The following is a 19484-nucleotide window of genomic DNA, read 5'->3' as shown; positions in this document are numbered from 1 at the left end:
GACAAGTTCTTATCAGAATAAAATAGCTACTTGCGGTTTTACCGCAAACCAAAACAATACTGATACTCAAAACCATACAAAGCTTAAATCTTAAAGCGTGATGTTGAACACTAATTCCGTTCAATCGAATATGTTGCGCTTGTAGTGTCAAACCCTCTTCTTTATTTGTTTTCTATGGTCCAAGATTCGGGGAAAGCGTACAGGAATGGCCTACTTTTAATCTGAATCAAGTTCCCATATTAATATTTCGAAAAACAGAAAGATGGGCTCTGCTCAATTATGTTTATAACAGAATTTTTAATACAGCAAGATCGATTGCACAAAACTCGGCGTAAATACTCACGTTGTTACAAAATATGTTCGATAGAAAAACGTATCGATATTAATTAGTATATAGGTACTGCAATGTAATTCATGGATTGATTGTACAAAAAATAACAATACTTACGGGATACGGTACCCTTGGGAGGCCTTCCCATAAACTTGTACACAAAAAACTAACTTTAATGACCCCTGACCCCAACTTTAACTTATTCTATTCTCACCAAACTTTGTAAATAATAAACATTGCCTACAAATAGGACTTGAAACATAAGGGCCCAATTTCATGGCGCTGCTAAGCACACAAAAAAAAGCTTAGCACACAGAAGTCTGGCTTATAAAAGCATGCAGGTTATCAGCCAAAACTCCATGTGATTTTCATGCTAAGCAAACAACAGCTGAATACTAATCACGAGCAATATGCATCACGTGGAGTTTTGGCTGGCAATCTGCTTTTATAAGCGAGACTATTTTTGTGCTAAGCAAATTTGTGTGCTTAGCAAAGTCATGACATTGGGCCCAGATGTTTCCCTATGAAATCTAGCTTGTCTTCGTATTAGGTACAGTGTGAGTAAAAAAAAAATACCAAAACAAATCACATATATAGGATGAGTGTGAATTGTTTTCGTTTTGCTGAAAGAACGCACACTTTTTTTGTGATCGTGGACAGAACTCTAAAACGGTGGTTGTGTTTAAAATTCCGTAACTTGAAAAGTACATGTATGAGTGATTTCAATGGTTCTGGTACTTAATGAAAGCTTAAATCCTACATTTTGAAAGTGCTACATGCAGAACGTCACTTAAACAATAGTCCCGACATTTGGGTTTCGGGTTTTTTTACTCACCCTGTATAACTTTGGACAACAACATATCTCCCCATAAGGGACCATTAATACACAAATACAGTGAAGGATTACTATACGTAGATTACGTACGACTTTATGATGATAATAATAACATTCAATGATGGATAAACCTGATTATTGGTAGAGTTCAAATATATATTGGAAATTTGGAATGTCTAGCATTGAACAATTGTATGTTGTTCCCTACAGTATTGTATTGCCGGGTTCGTTCATTTCTAGATCAAACATCAATTGGTGGTGCATGGAGTTGGGAGATGAAAATCACGAATTTTAGGAAGGTTGCCAGATAGTGCGAAATTGTTGAGAAAATGTTCACTATTTATTAACCCCATGCGTACGGGAAGCGGTCATGGCCGCGGCCGCTAATCCTCATTGGAATGCAGTTGCCAGCTGTGGTATGCTGTGGCACACGGGTAGTGGGTAGTTCCACAGCTGCTGCTTTTGTGCAGTCCCGCTACCACACAAAGGCTGTGCAGTCATGCGGGCCACTTGCTCTCTGTGTGGAGGAATGTCCCCATTACACCCCGTCCTTATTCAGAAGACATTCCGTGTCCAAAAAATGGTTGAATGATAATAAAACTCGAGTGTTTCGGTATTCTACTTTCGTATAAACACAACCTGTGTAAATGTTTATATTAAATAGACATTATGAATCGTAATAAACAAATGTACACATATATTTAGGGCTGATCGAAATGGAATGGACCATTGCTGGAATCAAGGGTCCTCAAGCAGTATGACATGAAAGCATTCTACATAGTGACTCAACAATACAGCACATACTCTAATGTTCTAGCCATCCTACGCAGATTCCACGTACGCTAGCGCTGTTTACTCTTCACGTTAAAGCAGCGCCATAGCTTTCCGTGTACATGTATTTAGTCATCATGCTGTGGTCCCATTTGAAGTAAGCTTTCGTTCCTGCTCTGATAAATTCTAGTAGGCCTATCTTACTGCGACTGCTCCGAAAGAGGTGTCTATACTCCACAGTTTAACATGGCAATTATTACCAAACGCTCACTCATAAAAATTATTTTAAAAGAGTCTTTTTTCAGTCATTGAACTGTATTCTGTCAAAAATATGTCTCCACTCGCTTAAATATACATATTATGGATCTGGAACTTTTTTAATGCAATACTAAAATCGTTATTATACTAATTTTGCTCTTACAGAATTTTGTACGTTAGAACAGCGACAAATCTGCCAAAATTTGGAAGGCAGGACGAATGTAGAGCGCCAAAAAGAGTGAAAAGTATCATAACAATGTTTACGAGTGATTAATAACTTTTGATATTGTAATAGAGATCACAGATGAACGTCACCTGCAACGCGTAACAGTTACAATCCTAGCTTTCATTCGGGACACTTGAAGAATTTCATTTCGCTTCTTAAAAGCCAACGCGCACACGACAGCCACTTTTGCAAGTTGACAATGAGGGCGCTACAACTTTGCCACTGACGCTACCAGCCGCATGATAACGCATGCGTTATTACCAATCACAGACAAAGATGCCACAAACCACACAGGCGTGTTGCCGATTGGCTATGTACGAGCGCAGAATGTTACTTTCAGCCAATCACTGGCAGCGTCTTTACACGAGCTCGTCTCTATATGATGACGTATGATGTTTCCACTTCTGAGCCGCCGGTTTCAATAGGCTAGAGTTCAAAATGAACTGCGAATTAAATCAGCCTTGATTGTACCAATGTCACCTCGTAGGAGAAGGGAAACCTATATCAGTCACTTGCTCTCTGCAAATGTGGACTGGTACGCCACTCAAAGTCAATTCTACACCGATGTAACATCAAGCGACGTTAAATCGCCATTTTCGAGACTTCGGACTGCCACCGTAGTTCACGGTGTAACATCTTCTAAACATGCGATGGGGTCTGGACGAAGTTGGCTGACGCTGTGTGATAGCCGGCATGCTGTCGCGACTTCCTTCGCCGATAACAGAAACATCCCACCGAGAAGATGACGAGAGGAATGAAGACGAAGGCCAGACCGACAAGAAGGATTATAGTGCTCTTAGGTCCACCCACCATGGCCAAGAACAGTCCTTTAAAAAATATAAAGGAAAGAAAATGTGAGGATTCTGTGATTAGTGGTTATAGACCTTCATTATTATGGCAGCCATCTTGGCGATTTGCTGAGGGATAAGCATTATATCTTTGGCACATTTACCGTTACTGAATATAAGTAACACCTCCAACATGGTGGCTGTATGTAAAACGTCCATTCCTTCATATGCCAACCTTTCATGTGCGAATTATTATTCCCATCGGCCATATTGAACACATCCCTAAAGGGCACGATGCATGGGTCTTTACTGCATACGTCAGGGTGCCATACGCAAATTGAAAAAATCACACTCCAGTGTATTCCTGAACTTCACTTCATGCCATCTTGGTACACCTTCAAGTCCCTACCTATACCCAGTCTGTCGAGGTTATGTGCTAGACAAAATAACGGACACATGAACTCAAAGTAAAATTGAAATTTCGGCATGTTTTTCAGAAATCCTGTCACACATCCGTCCCGATACGTGACTGGCTAAATGAAACTTTTCCACACACAAAAACCCAGAATTATTCTTCAGAGACGGTACTGACCGAACGTGATTAAGTTGTGTAGAAATTGAAGGCATTTCAGTTTAAGTCAACAGTGACATGTTTATATTATCCCCTTGGCATTATAAGGAACGACGCAAGAAGATGTAAATATGAAATGACAGTTTCGAGATCATCGTCTTGTTTGGGGGACCACTCACCTGCAGGTAGGATGATGATGAAGTAGATGCATGCCACTATGCCAAGAGCCAAGCCGGGCCCGCAACACAGTCCCCAACAACACTTTGATCCTGTGGCGTGAACAGATCAAAAGAAATCAGAGAATGGTACAAAAATATTCATGGATAATATTAGATGCACTGCGGGATGTCGGATAGTCTGAGTATCACCCGTTATCCACGGAGCCAAGTCTCTTGTATAACGTCCGATATGTCTAAGCATGCAGATATATGCAAGCCGCGCGCCAGCCAATCGGAGTCGACTTTACTAAATCGTGACGTCATTTCATTCCCAAATGAGCAATATAATGATTTGATTGGTTAATTGGAAAGCAGTGTTTTGTAATACAACACCAACCGGACGCATATCGCGTAACATGATACAGAGCGCGCGTCACAGGTTTTTTTTAATCCATGTCTGTGACGCGCAACGGGTGAATGACCGAAGACCCGATATAGAAAGCGCTCGCTAATTGGTCAAATCTATAGGTCAAGATGCGCTTACGCCATGGTCTATTGCATAGACTAGATGTCGGCACGATCACGACCAAACCGAACCAAACTACAACTAGCGGAACTTAACCGCTCCAATTCAAATCGGCCCGAACCGAACCCAATATAAGCAAACCGAATCGATCCGAACTGAACCGACCTGAACCAAATTAAACCTAAACGGACTGAATCAACAAACAAAACCGAACGGATGGTACCGAACTATGCCAAACCGAAACAAACAGAAAGAGCCTTTCCTAGCGCAGTCGTCAAAAGCAAAATTTACAACAATAATTACAAGGCCGTCCAACCATTTTTCACATTTTGATTTTCACTGGAAAACCGCTCGAATGTTGCATGTTATGTTAGCCACAATTTTGAAGAGCATGGCTGTGATTGCGCCTTTAACACCCAAGCGAGCGATACGCGCATGCTGCCCCCGTTGAATATCTGTCTATGCTTTCAATACTGCAAGGTGACTGTTATGGTTCCATTCTTATGCTGAAGAGCCGCGGCCTGCCCTCTGAATAAACAAACCGAGTCCTGACAGAAACTGATGAGTTAGATTGGGAGACATGTAGGACTGTTGACAGTAATTCGAGGCAGGATTTCGGGACGACTTCAGTTGCCAAGGTAACTGCGTTTCTTAGCTAGCCTCGTAGCTTTTACGGGGCCGTTGCGGCGTGCAGAGACTGTATTCAGGTTGCTTTTTGAGGAAATGTGCATAGGCACTCGTAATCAAGATAAAAATGAGGAAGTCATAGTACTGCCTGTCGACCGTCCACCATTTCGGTACCGTTCTCAACTCCCACTCCCAAACAGTTTTACTCTAGGCCTACAAATGTTAGGGATTCACATAATCTTACAGAAGTTATATCATTGAGCTGCTATAACTCAAAATAGACAAAAAATTACCCAGGAAATAAACTGACTGCGAGTAATATTATTCACCAAATCAACGTATTATAAAGAAGCATCTTGCGCAAAACGCCCCATTATTCCTAAGCAGAAAAAAATCCCCAATCTCACTGGAGAAAAAAATTAAAATACAGACACACTCACGATTCTTGCATGTATTATGATAAGAGATTGGAGCAGTTTGATCCTCTGGCATGCAGACAACGGTGTGAAATGGCAAAGTGATGTGGTAGTTTTGAAATGTTTTCGTGAAGATAGTGGATATTTTGCCGGAGGTAATGACGGCAAACTAACGTTTACTAAAGGTTTGCCGGCGGCAATCCATATCAACAGAGGGCGCTGTTCTCTTTAAGACAGGGCTGAATTATAAGATGTATTAAATTCCCACCAAAAGTTGTGTAGTGGTTAAGCAAAGGCTCTAGCAAGTGGGATGACTCGGGTTCGATTCCGACCGCAGCACATTTTAAAGTTTTTTTTCTCATCCCCAAATAAATAACAATATTCTTCTTTTATAATTTAACATGTCTCAAACATTTTTTTGCAGAGTTACATTACATTTTCTTTTTCAGATTTGTGGCTCTGGAGGATTTTTTTTTAAAGGGAAATAAAGTCCGAAATTATAAAATGGTCTGAATCCCATCTTGTGAATACGAGGTTACAACGATAATTTTACACTGCCTTTTGTGAAACCTTATCGGTTAATTTGGCGCTATAAAATATCAGACCTTGCTCATTAATTAACCAGACATGGTGTTTAGCTGAGCGAAAGAAACTGAACTAGTATCAAGACTATAACCTTGCACTGAAGTCGTTCATTTGTCAATACATTATTCTTGATGGTCACAAGTCTCGACAAGTCTGCGTCAATACCGTCAGATGGCTACGGTTATTTTAAGATGTAATGTCTGTGCTATTTTCGAGTTTAGCCCGAAAATATTTAAAAAAAAATTTGTTTACTTATTTTGTCAAGCAAAACAAAAGTTATTTACTTCGGAGAGAGACAATGACGAACACAATATCGAAAATAGTTATTACAAAATGTAAAGTAAGTAGTTATCAAGTTTCGAATTATTTACGGCCCGACAATTATTCAGTTCTCGCGGCTAGACTTTCTCCCGAACCCTTTTAAAATCATAGTGTGTGGACGGAAACCAGTCCACTCGCAAGGCGGATCTGTTGTTGCGCAGAAGAACCCCCCGCTCACATGCCAAAACAAATAATTGATTTATTACACAAAAATAATTTTAAAAATCCATTTCTTCAGAGGGTTACATACATTAAAAAGAGTAAAAACTCATGCTTTAGTAGAAAATTCGTAAGATGAAAATAAATAGCCCCCCCCCCTCCAGATAGGCTTAAAGATTGCTTACAAAATTGTTTCCAAAAATGTTGTCAAGAAAGGACAGGTGATGCAACACAAGACGTATCAGCTGTCAGGTAGCATATCCACCCTGGAGCTATGCTGAGTCATCCCATGCTGTTTGAGAGAAACACCTACAGCATCAATGACTACATGCTCACCATTGTTTTAATCGCATTGGCCTACTTCAAGAGGATCGTACAAAGACCAAATGGCATCGTTTCGAGCTCCATGGCCCAACACATCTTATGTGTGGCGGGCATCGTAGAAGGCAAAGATTGTTTTTATAGGGCTGAGATAGGCATGAGTACATCATTTAAATAACAAAGAGCACCATCTAAAATGGCCGTTACGCAAAAGGTAATGAAACTCCCTCAAAAGCTGACCTTTTTTAACTTTCTGTCCTTGTTTCTGATTATGGCGCCATTTTGGTACATGATTTATTGTGAGAACATTGGAATGGGTTTTTGTTGTTGTAATCTTTTAGCTTTGAAATTAATGTTCATGATCAATTCAGATACCGTCCCCATGTTGTTTTCCATTAAAGGGAGATACAACATTTGCCAAGATCAAAAAGCGAAACGATCAAATTATCACGAAATACCTTACTGGATTGTTAGGCAATGACCGTCTAAAGCATCCTGTAAAATCGTGGCTCCTAGTGTGCTGACATTTTCAAAAAAACTGTATTTTTCTAACGCTGGTCGGCCGGCCGAGCAGCGTTGGAGAAAACTGGCTTTTTTCAAAAATTGTTCCTAATTTTTCATATTTAGTATTTTCTTTGCAATTGATTACACACCTGTGAAGGGGTACAAGCCTGCTAGACTGATTCTCTGACATAACAATTCCCCCAAAGTCTATAAATTGCTTTTCATCTTAAGTGGGGTCAGGGAACCAGACTACAAGAACATGTTTTGTTTTCTTGGCTTTTCCAGCATCTATACAAGCCCAAAACCTGAAACAAGTCAGATTAACAATATTTGCTATAACATTCTAATCCTCCACTGTAAAAAAAATAATGGGTAAAACACTGTTGGGCAATAAAATGTTACCCAACATTGGTTTGAAATTACCCAATGTGGGTAAAAATTTGCCAACAATTGGGAAGAATTTGCCCAAGAGTTTAACCTGTTGATATTTTGACCAACGTTGGTCTACATATCAACCCATTTTGCCCAACGTGTTTACAGTGTCGAAGTCCATTCTAAAAATTGCAGCAAAAGCAAATGTTGCACGTTCCCTTTAGAAGTCTACATTTTGATAATTAACTGATTTCAATCGACCTACATTTACGGTAATGTAGTTAAAAAACTGCTTGGACTGAATTTATTCAACTAAGAAGTATGCGTCATCATGATTTATATACTGTAAGTAACACTAGCTCACGGGGGAGAAAATGTATAATTTGGTCTCCTTGTTGCTGCAGATTGGGCTAGAGTTACACTTGACTCGTGCAACATGATATGACAATGGTACATTGCCCGTCCAACCTGAGGTGTTTCAAGGCAAGGTTCCGCCTTCCAAAATGGTAAATTCAGTTCAAGTGTATCGACCAAAGAGACATTCGAACCACTTTCCCCCCACTTACGAAAAGAATTAGTCAATCGTCTTGAGCAAAACAAAAAATATCAGATGAGAAATACGATCGTTTTTATAAACCCATGAAAGAAAAATATGTACCGTATATATTCCTGCATGTTTATGAAATGGAAACAATCTAACATAAAAGATAAACATAATCCCACACGCTTCGTTTGAAGAGGATTTTTATCTCCGTAACATTCCGCTGATTTCACATTTTTTAAATTAATTAATCAACCGTTTGACTGATGGGGACCGCAATCGACTCGAGATCCAATTTTTCTCTAAGACGGGAGAAAAAAGATAAGCAAAATTAGATGGAATCTGGAGAAGCCTTGGGGAAATGGAGTATCGGCATTAAGTAAATTGGAATTTCGGGCATTTGTGAGCCATGTTGTGGGCTGGTTCACACGCAGTGTAGAGCTCTCACGTGGAAGATGATGGGCATGCACACTTGTTTCTCGCAAAGATTGCTTCTTGTGCGGGAAGCAGGTGCTGTTCCACGGTACTACAGGTTGTCCCACCAAAAAAAACCGTAACAGTCAAAAACCAATTAAATAAAGGTATTGCATGTGACTTTTGGAATATTTTCAAATTACATCTTAAAGTCCGATAACCAATCTACCATACAAACTTTGTTTCATTCAAATCGATGCATTGGAATTCAAGGGTTGAAAATCGTCTTGGGCCACTTTCCTTGAAAGTGAGAATGCACAGTTAGAGAAACACACAAAGGATTGATTTCCTTTGTTCAAGAGTAACGTGTGATTTATTCTACCAGCTTCGATCTGTAAACTTGAAGAAAAAAAGTGGCCCAAGTGGTTTTTCAAGTTTCGTATTGTGAAAAGCATTTGGAAGACCAATTACACTACTCAGTAAAACATTTGACAAGATTTCGAATTCTTTTTCTGCCTGCCCGACTCGGTTTGTTTGTGTGTGAGACAACCTACAAGTTATGTATATTAAATCACGAACAGGCGCTTCGGAGAACGTTATTCCAAAACGTTTTTTTTATGTATTAAATACTTTCCCCACTTTCCTCATTTGGGAAAAATAGGAATACGTTTTAAAACGTCCACTATTGATATTAAGATACACAAATAAATGAATAAAAGACCAGGCAAACAATAGACCAAATGTGCCTACCCGATTTCCATACACGCATCGCAACACTGAAAGTCAAGTTTCATATCTATAAATAATTGAAATTCCAATACTTATTTGCTGGCGATGTACCGATAAATCCCTGTATCCTATCTATGTACATATCTCAGCAAAGACCTCAGCGAAATAACATCTTATCCTCGCGACTAGATTTATCGATTCGATTCGCTCTCATGAACGACGTGTTAAAAATCCCTAGAGGTGTCCCATGTGTATTCTATAGTGAATGTTAATGTTTCAGCTTAGATATAATCCTCGTACGGCCGTGCACAGTCGCACCACTTAAAAAATTGGCTTGTGTAATGTCATCGATCGAAATAAAAAAAAGCTCTTGGTCAAATCTGGAGAGTATACATATAATATCTGTATTGATTATCAATCGATAGGTGTACCACTTTTTATTTAGTTTGGACCTGCGCATAGCGGCCAGTCAGAGGACTAATGGACCGAGTGTCCGTTTTATTTCGTGGTTGAACGTAGGATGTTATGTGCAAGATGTAAATTGGGTGCACTCTTAGCTGGGCGGGCTACATTTACGTATTTAGTTTTTCGTGTACGACTTGTACTGTTAATGGGGCACTAGAAAGCGCCCAATTGGGCTTCAAAACGCATTTTAAACGAAATGATATTGATTGGAAAGAGCATTTAAACGTAGAACATAAACGTCCACACAACTATCCTTTAAAAACTTGGCGCTTTTGTGTTATTCTTGCGAGAAGGAATTTCAGGAGTCAAACTAAATTATGACTCTCAAAAGTCTAGCCGTTGGGGTGCTATTAGGAGACGAATATTTACGGTTGGAAAAACGTATGTGCATGCCACAAATGTCCGCCGCGTCCGATAGAAACAACAGTTCGGGTTTTTTTCCGTCTTTTCTTGGGAACGGTAAGACATAACGATAGTTTCCTTTCAACCAGACCTTTGGCATAGGATAAGCAAACAATACAAAACCAAATGCTCAGACCGTAATGCCCTTTTAAACGTAGGGTGTTATGTGCATATTACGTGCCGTAATATGCGACTGAAAGTCAGCGAAATCAACCATAAGTTTTCTTATCTGGAAAACAGTGACACTGATAGGCCAACATTGTGTTCACAGACGCTGGGAAATGCTGTTACTTCAGACAACACGCAGCAATTTATAGACGTCGGGGAATTGTCAGGTCAGGGAAAAAAAGCTGGCTTGCACCCGCCCCTAACGGAGGTATAACCGATTGCAAACAAAATGTGTACTAACTAAATTTGGTAAATTGGGAGGGGGCAGTATTTGAAAGTCAGTTTTTCACTAAGATGGTCGACCTACCATCGTTGGAAATTGATACAAAAATTCGATTTTTCTTGAAAATGACAGCACACCAGGTGCCATGATTTCACAGGATGCTTGAGACTATTATTCACTTACAGTCAATGAAAACATTTCATAATAATTTGGTAGTTTTGTGTTTTGATGTTTGCAAATGATGTACATTACCTTTAGACCTATTTCCAAAACAATGTTTTCAAACAATAATTTCAGCTGCCTCAATTCGGTGCAAATGAAGTCCAATTGCAGATCTTCGTTACTTCACTTCTTCAAAAGACGCAATCGAATAGTCACAGTGCTCAAGCGAAAGAGATACAGCAAGGCGGAGCAGCACACATTGCCTTGAAGTATAGGAGTACTTACACGGGACTTGAATAACTTCATCACGGTGCAATACGAGCACGCAACTCGGGAACAAAATCCTCCCAAGACTGTGCCATCTAACCAAGATATCGATATTTAAAAAAACAACAGAACTACAACCAGACTTAACTCCCCTATTGGATTTGTACCAATTCTAGTGTTGTACTGCAGTAAGTGATGCATATTAATTTAGATAATGAATACCGTATACGTCACCTGCATGCACTCTAAAAACTTCTGGGTCAGATTGACCCAGACTCTGAATCTATATCTGCTCGGTCCTTTTCTGGGTCAAAAATGTCACTTTTCTGGGTCAAAATGACATACAAAAATGTTATTTTGACATGGAAATGTGTCATTATTGAGCAAGAAATTAAGCAGATTATAGATTCAAATTCTGGGTCAATCTGATCCAGGAGTTTTTAGAGTGTGCTTGGAATCTCATTAATGAATTATTGATTTGCAAAACACATTATGTTTATACAAAAATGAAGAAATGCACAATATTTTGTCCGTATGTTGGTGTTTGTCTGGGAGGTATCTCTATCGAGGTAAAAGCCCGCTCCCCGGGCATTTAATCATTTTCACACGGTGGTCTAATGAAACGGTAGACCGTCGTTATATGTTCTACGGGGAACGATGCAATGTTTTAACGGTATCGATTCCAGCAGTCAAATTGTCCACACGTAACACCCTGCAGCGGCATAGGCCTAAGAAAGTCCGACTATAGACCTTAATTATTCAGGAGAAAGCAAGTTTGTGATCGTGTTCCCTGCATTTATATTTTAAATTGTAAACTGTTGAATGGGATGGTGCCAGACTATTGTAGCGTTCCAAGCCTCACTTTCAAATTTATTTTACATGTTTCTTTAACATATTAGGATGTGTTTAATCACAAAGTTTAATTTATTCATCAGAGCAGACTTGTGTTAATTTGTAATTTCCTTTATGTCATTGCTTTCATTTCTATTCGCAAGTTCCAAACATGAATATTTTACCTAGCCTTTAATTCAATATGGCCGACTCATGAATAAAGCCTCTACCGCAATTGTACGTTCATCGCCCGCCGCGTATATACCTCTGTGACCGGGTTCAACCAAGGCCGACAGGTTGGTTGGGTTTTCAGTTCCTACCTAGTTCAATGGGCCTGATACTTTTCCGGGTCAAAATGACGTCCCAAAACAAATATCGTCCCAAAACCTCTAAACGATGAAATAAAATTCCAATGCTGTGAACAAAAAACAAGACGTCATGAAATCTTATGCTAAAAATTGTAACATGTGAAGATTAGTTAGTTATTCTTAATCACATGTAATAAAATTAATTTAATAAAGAATCAACTTATATTTTGGGGGAAAATTAAAAGTCTAAGTAGATGTATTTCAAATACTGTAGGGAAAGATAAACACAATAGAAATTCGCAAACGCAAAAGGAGTCAACAAGGGAAAGCTAGGTGAGAGACGATCGACAGTGCGTTATACTCGGGAAATTGTACACCTATTATGACCCTTGCCTGCACTTTTTGTCCGGGAGATATCACAGCCAACCATCGAATACATGTCACTTCGCTAAATATGAAACGGTTCTCAAGGTGCTACTGGAAATATGTCAAGAAAACCGATCGAATTTCTGTTTTCCAGCACTCGGTTTTATAACTGACAACCAAAGAAAGCTCGTTTGTCGATGCAAGAGTCTCAAACCGTACCGGACATGTGACAGCTGTTTCAAAATAATTACTGAAGTCGTCTTTTTCTTTTTCTTTTCTTTTTGGCGGGTTTTTTCACAATTTTGTGCTGCCTCGGGCAGTGATTAACAGCAGTGCTGAAGCTGTGAATTTCCGATGGTCGAAATCCACCTGTTTTTCGAGTGATGATATTTTTAGGACGGCATACTAATCATTGCTAGAGGCTGGCTTAGGGAACACCTCAAACGGAGCAAAGTCCTTATGGGGCGCGGTTCCATCAAGCGTACTGAAAAATGAATGCGTATTCATAGTTTGATTTATGTGGTGCAAATCGAATTATTTCACCTTTATCGAATAAGGTCAACATTAATATTTTTATTTCGAATATTCTTCTAGCCCGCCCGCCATCCCCGATAAAAAAATTAAAAGCCAAGTAGCCAGTTTTTATATAGCGAACGACTTCATCGAGAATTATTTCACGAGACAAAATGTTTCTTTAACAATTATCATTAGATATTCAAACGATTTAATAATTTATGAAACCAAGTCTAGTTAAATAGTGCTTTTATGACTACCTGGTTCCGTGCTAACTGTACCAAACATTTCTCTAAATCATTAACTTAATCATTCGCCTTTGTTTTATGCCATCAGTTGATGATTAAATAGTTTGGAGTTTGACCGTTTGAATTCAAGGCATCACACTATACAATTTGCAGCATAGGCTTATTAATATACCTCCGTAACATGAAGGGTTTAAAACAACGAAATGCAGAGGAAAAAAATATCAAGTGTTTTAAGAGTTCAACATCATTATGAATGGGAAAAACCGTATCGTCTTAGAAAGATTTAGCCGTCCTCATTTTTAAAGGCATATGGGATTAATTTTCTTTTCGTGCATTTTGCTCGTTTAAAAAAAAGGGGAAAAAAAGGATTGTTCAAAGCCCAACCTTTCAGAATTTTCAACTCTGTGGATACACTTTTTGGTTGACAAACCATGCAAGACGTTTAGTTCACGAAACACGATTTCGTCTGTGGCACTCTTTATTCAAAAAGTCAGTCGACTGACAAGAAATATCCAACGTTTCTTGATTTTTTCAAAGCGACAGTAAGGTAGGCGGAATAATTTAACAGGGTGTTTAGCAAAAATACGATCTGTAATCCAAGTACATTTCTTTTCATAATAATTTGGTAGGTCACATTTGGTAATTATTGCATATGATCTTTGTCCCACAAAAAAACCTAAAAGTCGAAAGCAATTAATAAAGGTATATTACATGTGAGTTTTGGAATATTTTCAAATTACCTCTTAAAGTCAGATAACCAATTACCATACAAACTTTATTTCATTCAAATTGATGCACTGGAACAAACGCTATGCTGCATTGAACCCTAAGGGATGAAAATCGTCTTGGGCCACTTTCCTTGAAAGTGAGAAAGCGCAGTTAGAGAAACACGCAAAGGATATATTTCCTTTGTTCAAGAGTAAGGTGTGACTTGTTTTTGTAACTTGATAAATATAAAAGTAGCCCAAGTGCATTGGAACATACGCTTTGGTTCATCGAATTCAAGGGTTGAAATCGTCTTGGGCCACTTCATCGAAAGTGAGAAAGCGCAGTTAGAGAAACACGCAAAGGATATATTTCCTTTGTTCAAGAGTAACGTGTGATTTATTCTCCCAGCTAATTCGATCTGTAACTTGATAAATAAAAAGTGGCCCAAGTGCATCAGTGGAACAAACACTTTGGTTCATCGAACTCAAGGGTTGACAAATCGTCTTGGGCCACTTCCTCGACAGTGAAAAAGCACTGTTAAAGAAACACACAGAGGATTTATTTCCTTTGTTCAAGAGTAACGTGTGACTTATTCTACCGGCTTCGATCTGTAAACTTGATAAATAAAACAATGTCCTACGTGGTTTTTCAAGTACTTGTGATTCCTGTACCTTTTGAACAAAATATCCGAATGAAACCAACTAAAACATTTGGAAGACCAATTATTCTACTCAGCAATACATTAGACGTTTTGAATACTACCCCCACTTTTCTTAAACATGCCGCGTGATGCCCGATTCGACTGTTTTGGGGTTTGTTTTTTTTAGGGACAACCTCAGTACACCTTTAAGCACGATAATTTGTAAATGCTAGCGAGCTGCAAGCTGGAGTGGTGACAATATGTGACAACCGCAATGAGTGACTCATCAACTATAGGTGGGCAGTGCCCCGGTGAAATCAAAAACGAAATAGCGTCTTGAATTAACACGAGAATGTTACGGTATGAAACACGATACTGCTTGTAATGTTTGCTGATGTGCTTACAGTGTTTGGTTTGACTGAACCGTACATAGATAGGCCATTTATTGTTTCATGAAGTCATGCACTTTCTGTGATACAGCTGTCGCCATCTCTTGAAGATGTTCAAGGCTCCTTACCAAACTGTGCAATATCATCACGAGACACATACCAAATTGACCACATTATCTTTGTTTAACGAATTCTTTATCGTGGGGTTCCTTTGTTCCCCGTTGGGTTGTTTTTGCACGTAAAAATTAATGGGTTTTTTTTAGTTTCCAATTAATCACACTGCCGGGATAGGAAAGTCCAATATTCTAAAACACGGCACAAAATGTTTCCAGAAGATGTTTAGCTGTCTCTCTTTTTTTCTGTAGTGATGCAACAGCAATATTATCAACATAGGCATATTGGTAATGACTACAAAATGTTCTTTTAACGAAACAATGTCGAAGAGTAAACACTGCTGTGATCTTTGAATTCACAATTAAATATTTGAATACGTAGTTTCTTCAAAACAGTGAGGGCCAACTGTCCCCGTACAGTGGACTTACCTTTGAAAAAAATTGAAATAAACCCAGAGGGTGACTGCTCTATGTTCCGACACCCCTATGTTCCGACAACCTAGATTGTGTTACTCCCGGTTAGGGTTAGGGTTAGGGTTAGGGTTAGGAATAGGAATATGTGCAGTCGGAACATAGGGGTGTCGGAACATAGAGGTGTAACCACCCAGAGCTGCTGGTCTGGGCCATTTCCTTTCTATGGGGGTAGGATGCATACCTATGTTCCCCAATATCTATGTTCCCCAATACCTATGTTCCCCAACCCTATAACCATCTAATCCTAACCTTAACCCTAAGGGTTTTGGGGGACATTAGGTGTTGGGGAACATAGGTATTGCGGAACATTTAATGGGGAACATACTTAGGGGAAAATATAAATACCTTCGAGTTGTCTGTCCGAGTCGGAGGACATTCGCCTATGCGGCGGTGCTCCTCCTAGGATCGGATTCGTCATCTTGCTAGCCCCGGCCGCAGGTTTCCCGACTCACAGCGTCTCCTGCCTCCCTCGTTCACACGCCAACGAGACAATCCACCGAAACCCGCTAGACAATTAAGCTCAGCCGTTAGCCCATTCGCGCTGAATCACACCCGTGAAATCGTCCCTCACGCCGGCATAAACAGGGCATTTAAAGCGAGCTGATGGGTTTATCCGACGAGACTTCCTCACTGCGACCGCAATCGTCGTCCCCGTCCAATTTACAACTAGTTCAATTTGTCCTCAAACGTCGCCTTGGTACTTTAAGCTTAGTCCCTTCAGCTGTGAATGCACATCAGCCATGAAATATTCCCCGACTTTTTAGCATCCTTAAACAAAATATGTCACGCAGTGAAAACAAATCGCATACACATCTCCGCATGCAGACGTACCTGCGTTAACAAACGTCACATTGGAAATATAGCTGCATACTGCACTGATGAACCCGCCGTATGCACAGCGAGCGGTGCGGTGTTGCCGTGCGACTGCCTTGTTCCGTTGACCGAAACAATTTTACATTTCACACTCTCAGTGTACACACCGCTGATGCATAAACCGAGTAATGAGATGTCGCCCCCGTGCACACACACCCACGAACCGTACGCGAACAACACCACGTATAGGCCTATACCAGCTGCAAGTTCAATCCATAATTATTATAATTAATTAAACGGCTTAGGGTGCATGGGCGCCCATGCGGTGCGCGCACATCAGGGTACAGGTAAACGGCTATAGGGCTTTGACCCTTCGATCCTTTATGACTTTTTGTTGAGCGCATGCGGGTCACATCTTCACATTTTCAAACACGATGCATCTTCTCTGGATGCAATTATCATCCTTGTGTCATGTTTCCCCTTCCTTTTCTCCCCCGTGGTGTGGGCAGCGACCGGTTTTTGACATCTATCTTTACCTGAACTCCGCACTAATTCTTTGGGGATTCAAGGCTTAATAGCGATGTCGTCAGTGGGGAAACCGATTGCCTTCTACGGGCGAATGCAGAGGCGACGCATGAAAGGTTTTATGCGATTTGTTTCTTGTTCTTTGGGGATATCTGCAAATAATCCTGTCATCAACATAAACCGCAAAGGCAGACTAAATCCGCTTATTTATGTAGGCCTACTTCAGGGTACTTTTAACACCTGGTACCAATATTTTTTTATCAATATTTGGAAGGTGGTAAAAACGATGACATTAATTTTACACGGAAAAATAGTTTGTGTCAATATTTGCTCAAAATTCTGAGACAATTTTGGATGGCCCGCTTTATTGTTTAGATTGTTTTAATACTACAATGTCGATTCCATTTTCAGACACTTGAGGGCGCTTTGCTGTGGGGTCATTTCTGTTACAGTTCGTGCACTGATCACTAACGCAACACTGATCACAGATTATTACAAAAAATCTGGCAACTTTTCCTGCTGATTAAATTTACGTCACTGTTTTGCTTGTGTGAATATGGAAAATGCACGACTATTTTGCCCTTGAAACATCCTTACAGTGGCAATACACAGATATATTTTATGATTCCACATTGAAAACAATTTCTAAACAAAAAACAAAACACCGCCGTTTTGGATATTCCAGTATTGTAAAACCTTTTATCGGATTGTCCGGATTTTGAAACCCTATATTTTAAATTTAAAGTATACAAGGTTTAAACATACATATATTTATCACTAAAATAAAGTAATTGCTTGGAATAAAATGTACAAAAACAAATTTAGACTCGTTTATTTATTCCTTGTTGTTCCAACGGGATGTTTCACTTGTACATCTCTGTGCGATAATTGTATTTACATTGGTTGTAGAATTAGAAAACAAGGTTGAATATATGTTTTCCCGGCTATTTAAAAAAAAAAATTCCAATTCACCAACTCTAACGTTCTATTTCGTCCGAGAACATTTCACTTGCTTTTAACCAAATCAATTTAGTCATTTACCACTCAATTTCAAAGTTTGGTCACCCTCTTTAGTCACCGGGTCGAGAATATTCGTCATTACAAATCAAATTCGTCTAAGCTGTTGCCGAATGGCAGTATTCAGAGATCGAACTCGTCTTTAGTCAAAAAGACAAATTTGATTTAATAAGGTTTGGAGTAGACAAGACGAAATCGAATACTCCGGGACGAAAACGTGTGCTCCTTGTTTAAATTTGCTTGAACTGAGTTTGAAATTGTCTGACAAAGACGAAATTAAACATTGGAAGTGCACTAAATCGATGTTGCTGGACGAATTTGAATATAACAATCGGTGAATTCAAATAATAAACGTTTTAAAATAGCCGGGAAAACTTTATTACTCTTATAATTTCATGAAACTTTTTTTTTTTATCGAGCATTTGGCAAAATAATTTCGCCAAATTAGAACTCATTAGAATAATTTTTCTCCATTATTTGTAAGTGACCTAAAATGTACATTTAAAGAAGAATACTAAAACTGCCCGTCAGAAATGAATGGCAAATAATCTCTCGTTTCCTACAATCGTTCAATTCTCAGCCATTTTCTTCTAACAAATAATCATAAAATAGTATTTTTTTATACCAAACTATCTACATGTACTCCATCAACAAACACTGTGATTATATTTCACTCAAACTGAAAACTCACATAAAACTTAATTTTTTTAAGTTTCTTGTGATAAGATTATAAATCCTTTCATTTTTTAATATGCACAGCATGCAAAAGAGTTGAATATAAACGATATGAGCATATACATGTACAAAGCATGACAATGAAAAAAGTCCAATTTACTTATGAAACTATGATTTCAACAATTCAAATACATTAGCATAAACAATGTATGAGGCATGTTCTATAAACTGAGCCTCATCTACATCTTTCCTTTGCAAATTTCTCCTAGAAAAATTCCTAGAGAACAAAACGACATCAGTTTTGATGACAAGTGTACATCTCCATGTACATGCTTGAAATCATTCAAAAGACAATTAAGACAATTAAGATGTACCATATTATACTGATGTAATTTTTTTTTTTTATCAAATTGAATTGTTTTACAATTCAATTCAATTTAATACACATATTTACATCTATTTTTTTTTATCAGAGAAAGATTCCATCAAAGAAATAGTGACTAGCTGTGCTACCTGCTGCTATCCGCTCCGTTCTCAAGTACCCCCCTCACCGGCAAAGAAAGTACAGTTGGGGGTGACAGACCGACGCCATATTGCCTGACTGCAATTTTGCCGCAACGCGCGGCCGTACCACTGTCATGACTGTGTGTACATAGTACAAATCCCCTGGTGTACGTGCGTCACATACACAAGGAACGGTGCGCGTCAACCAGCTAAATGTCCC

The 19484-nt window shown here is 39.1% G+C and overlaps 1 protein-coding gene across 1 annotated transcript; it reads right to left on the bottom strand.

The window, feature by feature from the left end:
* Window positions 1-988: 988 nt before the first annotated feature.
* On the bottom strand, window positions 989-16755 carry LOC119732673. The gene is made up of 3 exons (XM_038206307.1): window positions 16076-16755; window positions 3960-4049; window positions 989-3248 (listed from the first exon to the last, which is right to left on the bottom strand). Exons 1-3 carry the CDS (start codon window positions 16146-16148, stop codon window positions 3061-3063), a joined length of 351 nt encoding a protein of 116 aa, XP_038062235.1. The 5' UTR covers window positions 16149-16755; the 3' UTR covers window positions 989-3060.
* Window positions 16756-19484: the final 2729 nt, after the last annotated feature.

Source organism: Patiria miniata, unplaced genomic scaffold (assembly GCF_015706575.1).
Source record: "Patiria miniata isolate m_02_andy unplaced genomic scaffold, ASM1570657v1 HiC_scaffold_24, whole genome shotgun sequence".
Taxonomy (NCBI): domain Eukaryota; kingdom Metazoa; phylum Echinodermata; class Asteroidea; order Valvatida; family Asterinidae; genus Patiria; species Patiria miniata.
Note: the sequence above shows the minus strand (reverse complement) of the source record. Positions and strands in the feature narration are given on the sequence as shown.